Raw genomic sequence first — 6,000 nt, 5'->3', positions numbered from 1 at the left:
TTTTCGGCAGCCTGCAACTCCGAAAGGAAGTATTTTTGCACCAGGCTGGTCTATACTTTTTGTCTTATCTTGGTGTAAAGAATCACCTCCCAAACATTGTTGATGTTCTTTTGGAACACCCTGGGTAAATCGGCCAAATGAGTACAACTTTTGTATGTATCAGGAAAGAACATTTTCTGCAACATTTATGTGTATACACATTTGTGATAGATTCAGATTACAAAATTAATAATTACTATTCAGCGGCTTCAATTTCTGTAGGGGGCACGGTGGCTCAGTGGTAGAGCAAATTACCTCTGGTGCATGGAGTCCCTACTTTGAACTCCGGTCAAGTAAGTTTGTGCTGGAAAACATTATGTCCCCGGGTTTTCTCATACTCCCGTTTCCTTCCACCAATTCTTCCATTATCATTCACTTGCATTAATCATCCGTCTGCCTTAGTCTAACAGGGTATAATCATGGAACGTTAAACTGAAAGATTTCAGTTCAATTTTTGTATGACTTTACGGATGTGTTCCAGTAGAGTCATTTCTGGTTTTGCTTGTTGGGGCAACACCCCTCCGATGTCATGAGCAGCTTCACGTTTTTCATTACTAATTAGTGTATTAGTGATTAAGTGTGTATGGTTCAGATTGAGAAATTGTCGTCATAAAATGGTAATTTTACGGTTAAAATGAGTAATTGCGTATGAAAGCAGGCAGTCCAAAACTGCTTTTAGCCGGCAGAGTATTTCTACAGAGTGTAGTACAGCTGTGTTTTAAGTTAAGAGGCCTCATCCCGGCGAAATTAAAAATCCGCTAATTTTACAGTAATTATGTGATATCTTGAAATAGATAAAATATAATCGAAATGTGGAACAAGAGCACCCTAGACAATATCATTTTACATGAGATACCGTTATTACGACTCACTTATCTGCTTTCGATGTCGAGCCATTTTGAAAATCGGCATTTATTTTCGCGCTTCTAAATGGCTGTAAATGGAAAACTGCTAGGTGACTTGTGATAACGGTACCTCACGCAAAATAATATTGTCTAGGGCGCTCTTGTTACACATTTCAATTATCTTTTATCTATTTGAAGATATCACATAATTATTGTAAAATTAGCGGTATTTTAATTTCGCCGGGATAAGGCCTCTTAACAAGTGTAGGATTAATAATCTGAAACCATTACAAATTCTATAGGATGTTCAAAATAAATGAGTACATGTGAAAAAAGACTATATTAAATAGGTCTACTATTTTTCATCAACGAAGTATTTCTGAACAATATAGAAAAGCTGTATTTTATGTTTAAAAGTATTGCATTACTGGTGTAAAACCATTACTAACGCTATAAGAGCTCTATCACTGTTAAACTCACATTAAGGTACTTGTTAAGGTGCAGATTAGGATTAAATTAAAAAGCATTTTTTAATCACATCTCTTGTCTTAAACAATTGTCTACGATGCTCTGGATGGTTATTACCCTGACACAATGATCTTACACTTCGTCTGTACTCTTTCTCTTATAAAAGCATTCTAGTTCTATCATTTTTTCTTTCTGAAATTATAGGTGGAAGTATTTTACAATTACTTATCGTTTTTCGGGTGAAGAATAATACCCGTTCAATGCTACATACACATAGTGACTTGTAACATTGAACAACATGCTATTTTATAACATCCTTGGTAAAAAGTGTGTAAAAACATGAATGAACAGATAATTGGTGTTTTATGTGTGCTTTAGCGTAACATGGAATGTATACGTTAGTTACGTAATGTTCCAGATAATGTTGAATGATATGTATTAACCTGTGTTGCATAACCTGCAATAAACAACACAGATCACATAGATAAACAACACAAATTAACAACGGAAACTTTTTCATTGTAACGTTTCGTGTAAATAATTATGCTACTAGATTAGAATTCACGTGAAATGTACGGCTGCGAGACGTGTGACATGTGCGCCTGCGATGGAACAGGAGCAAAGGAGAACCCAGCAGTAACCAATTTCCGTGAATATTTACGAATTCTTTCAGTTCATCCAAATCCAGATTATGGTAAGTAAATATATGAACTTTATGTAAATGATATACAATAAAAGTTCTGAATGACGGACAACGATAGGATATAATTATTTATTCGTAAAAAAAAATGAGTTTTCCATTAGGAGTATGTTTAGTATAAGGGGTCCAGAAGCACGTAAAAAACACAAAATTGACAGGATAAATGAATGATGCAAGTACTTATACGTAACATAACGTAACCAAATCTAACCTAAGCTAACCTGAACTAAAATAAACTAACCTAATATTAGTAGAAATAAGCGAAATTCTATAATTTTTTTGGAAAATTATGGGGACCACTACACTAATATAACATAAACTAACCTAACCTAACCTAAACTAAATTAACCTAACCTACCCTAAACTAACCGAATGTGAAAAGAAATTACTAAAATTTCTTAGAGAAATTTTAGAGAAAAGAGCTGGACCCCTTCTGCTAAACATAGACAGAGAGGTTATACATAGGCAGAAAGGCTAAACATAGGCATCATAGAGAGGTTACACAATTTTAGGTTACTCACAGCTCATTGATTAATCATCAGGTTCTCTTATAAGTATTGAACCTTTGAAGGTCAAAGTTGAGAATATGTTTATTGTGATTTGAAAATAACATTATGAAATCAACAGGAACCATTTTGTTCCATGACATCTGCCATTTTTCCAGCAACATCATAATCCCATCACTGTAGAACTTCTGTGCTTTCTCGGGAAAAAATAATGACACGTGGTTTTCACAGACTTCTTTTGAAACTAACACCATTCAGGAAGTTTTGCAGAGACCGAAACAAATGGTAGAGTGACGGTGTAGGTCCAAGTTACACGGTGAATGAATTAAAATCTCTGCGAAGGTTTCTCAATTTCTGACTGGTCGTTAAAGATGTATACGGCCTACGTTGTCAGCATGGTATACGGCACCCTTTCTGTTGACCAATTCCGGCTCTTAATTTTTGAAAAGCTAGGCGCACTTATGGGAATTCGTCAGTACGGGTTCGAGTCTATCATTCTATCCAGCGGCAGAAGCTCGTGATACACAATGCCCTTCCAGTCTCACCAAATGCACAGTAGGCTATAACTTTTCTTGACGTCAGCTTGGACTTTGTCAGACTGTGGAGCTTCGACCACGATTTTTTTCGTATATTGTTGTCGTAGGTTATCCACTTTTAATCACTTGTAGTCAACTGCTTCATAAATGGCTCATGTACGTTAGCTTCAATTAAGTTTCATAGATAAAAATGAGGTCGATTAAAGACCGAGTCAGATCATGTAACACCCAAACTTGAGTGAAGTTATTCTTAACACTGCTTGGGGATCTTTGAGTCATTGCGAATATCATGATTGCTTACATGCCAGTTTTGCTCGACTTTGGCAAGAATATTATCTACTTTTGCTGTGATTGGTCACTGCGGAGAGCATCTTGGATATCGAACTTGCCAAAACGAAAGTCAGTGAAGTATCTTTTGGCTGTTGCTTTTAATGACGTATCTTGCTCATAAGTGACACACATTTCTTCACTGGCCTGCGCAGCATTTAGCCCAGTCAACGAAGGAAAAAAATCGAGTAGTTTTGAAATCTGCACAGTTGTGGGAGGAGTGACCTAAATGACATACAAAAAGTCCCAGAAGGTGCACGGTAAAAGTTTTTCTCGAATATCTAAAAAACTATGAGGTCGAACAAAAAGATTTCAAGAACAAAATTAAACTATATTACATTTTCTACAAAGATAGTCTGTCTTCCATCTTCCTTAGTTCTTCTAATGCTCCGGGCGTGTGCAGACTAGCCTCTGCGTTTTACTGCAATTTGTAGCTACACAGGTACAGTAATTCTGAAAAATGTTTATTATGTAATGAAGATGTTGTGAGTAATAAGTGTGATGTAGGTAAAAAAGAAACGTACGGTTGATGAAGGCAAATATTGCAAGAAAGAATGGGAAGCAAAATGTTTTTAGAGGGAAGATAAATGTTGTTCTTCATATTTCTTGCAGTAATCAATATACAATACCTCAATCAATCGCAAGGGACTTAAAAGTAACGGTTTTAGAGCAACGAATTTCAACATCGTATTCTACAACCTGTATTTTTACGCCATTGTCGTACACTACTGTATTGTATGTAGTTGCTAATGACGTCAGTACAACGCATAAATACTAGACAAGCAGGCTACGTTTGAACACACTCGGAGCTTAAACAGAACTGTAAGATATGGAATGCGACTCACATAAAAGCGGCCCGCGCCCGTACCGGAACCCCATGCGCTAGTTTGTTTATGCATGAAATCGTGTATTGCTTTTGAGTATTGTTGTGTAGGCAAGAGTTTTTTTTTTTTTTCTAAAGGCTACCTGAACACTTTCAGTTGCAATGAGAATGTTTACAAACGTGTACTTTTCATCCCCTTATGTCTTCAATTTTATAAAATTTCATCGGGCTTTGGGTTTGGAGTAACGCAAACAAATAAATGAAGAAATAATACGAGACAACCTTCGCTCTACCATGGCTGAATACAGACTGATTTACCGCACACGTTTCTGAAAAGATGGTAGCGCTAACTCCACTGTTTCATGCACAGTGACAAATCGGAGGTTACTTTCCAAACGTGCCTCGTATTTTAGAACTTATGTGTTAGATACCTGGAAACTCAAGAAAATTGCCTTCAGTTTTTGATAAGCACATTCAATATATTTATACAATTGAAGTAAGATACTGTGCAAATATTAATTTAAAACTGGAACCTTCTTTCGCATTTTAATTGTGATTATTTCTTTTCTTGATTTATAATTATTTTTTATAAAGCAATGTGTCCTAAGCCTTTTAGTTTTATTTATTTCTTTTTAGATGGTTGCGTCGAATTCCTTAAACGTCAAGCTGAAAGCATTGGTCTGCCCTTAAAAATATACTATGTTGTGCCAAAGAAGCCAATAGTTGTAATTACATGGGAAGGAACAGACAAACAAGCTTCATCGCTTTTACTTAATTCGCATATGGATGTTGTACCAGTGTTTCGGGTAAGTGATAACTTTTCACAGTAACATTTTTTCTTAGTACACACTAGATAACTGCTTCAGCTATTATTATCACTAGGTCTCGAATTTTCGTGACCTAGAGTACGTTTCTTTTATCTTGGCACGCCTCCCGCCAGTGCACTTGGTTGGCTTTTAAAGTACTTTCTGCTAGACTCACGTGAATGTTTTAATCCAATAGGCGTCTTATTGGCTTTGTCGTGTAGGTGACGTTAGTTGTTAGCCAGCGAGCCCATCAAATGTCGTCATTGCTATTTGGCGGGTATTTGAAGTGCTTAGTAGCCACACGCGAACAAGTGTGTTACAGTGACTTGTGAGCGGTGTGATGTTTTGCTGGGTTTCCTAGCATATTGTGACACGCAACTTAAGTGCGGCGTGGCAAGAACGCGATGCAGGCAGATTCATCCTTTAGGCGGGAAGCGTGCCAAGATAAAACAAACGTATTCTAAAAACTTTGAAAATAAGGATGTACTATATTTATGTCCTAAAAATGGGAAAATATGGAATATGTAATTGTGAAATATGAACAAATTTGCTAGAGTCGTTTTTGAGAAAATCGTTAGTGAAAACTAACCTCCAAGAATAAACTACTCCTCGTATATATTTTTTTTTTTTCAGGAAAAATGAATTATGCCGAATTGTCAGGTTATTAAGAGGTCCCATCACGGCGAAATTAAAATACCGCTAATTTTACAGTAATTATGTGATATCTTCAAATAGATAAAATATAATCGAAAAGTGAAACAAGACCTCTCTAGACAATATTATTTTACGTGAAATACCGTTATCACGATTCACTTATCTGCTTACAGTTTCGAGTCATTCAGAAAATTGGTATTTATTTTCGCGTTTCTAAATGGGTGCAAACGGAAAGTTACTAGGTGACTTGTGATAACGGTCTTCGTACTCGTACGACATTATGATCATCAGCGTCA

At 36.2% G+C, this 6,000-nt stretch overlaps 1 protein-coding gene across 1 annotated transcript in view; it reads left to right on the top strand.

Annotated features, from left to right (window-relative positions):
* The first annotated feature begins 1,691 nt into the window (after positions 1 to 1,691).
* LOC145673249 (aminoacylase-1-like) overlaps positions 1,692 to 6,000 on the top strand; it is a 36,369-nt gene continuing 32,060 nt past the window's right edge. Inside the window, exons 1-2 of the mRNA XM_081742766.1 lie at positions 1,692 to 2,046; positions 4,881 to 5,050. Of these exons, the coding sequence (XP_081598892.1) occupies positions 1,923 to 2,046; positions 4,881 to 5,050 (294 nt within the window). The 5' untranslated portion in view covers positions 1,692 to 1,922. The remainder of the gene's footprint in view (positions 2,047 to 4,880; positions 5,051 to 6,000) is intronic.

The sequence above is a fragment of the Thermobia domestica genome, chromosome 16 (assembly GCF_964235325.1).
Source record: "Thermobia domestica chromosome 16, izTheDome1.hap1.1, whole genome shotgun sequence".
In the NCBI taxonomy this organism is placed as follows: Eukaryota; Metazoa; Arthropoda; class Insecta; order Zygentoma; family Lepismatidae; genus Thermobia; species Thermobia domestica.
The sequence above is the reverse complement of the archived record's forward strand: the minus strand, read 5'-3'. Positions and strand labels throughout refer to the sequence as shown.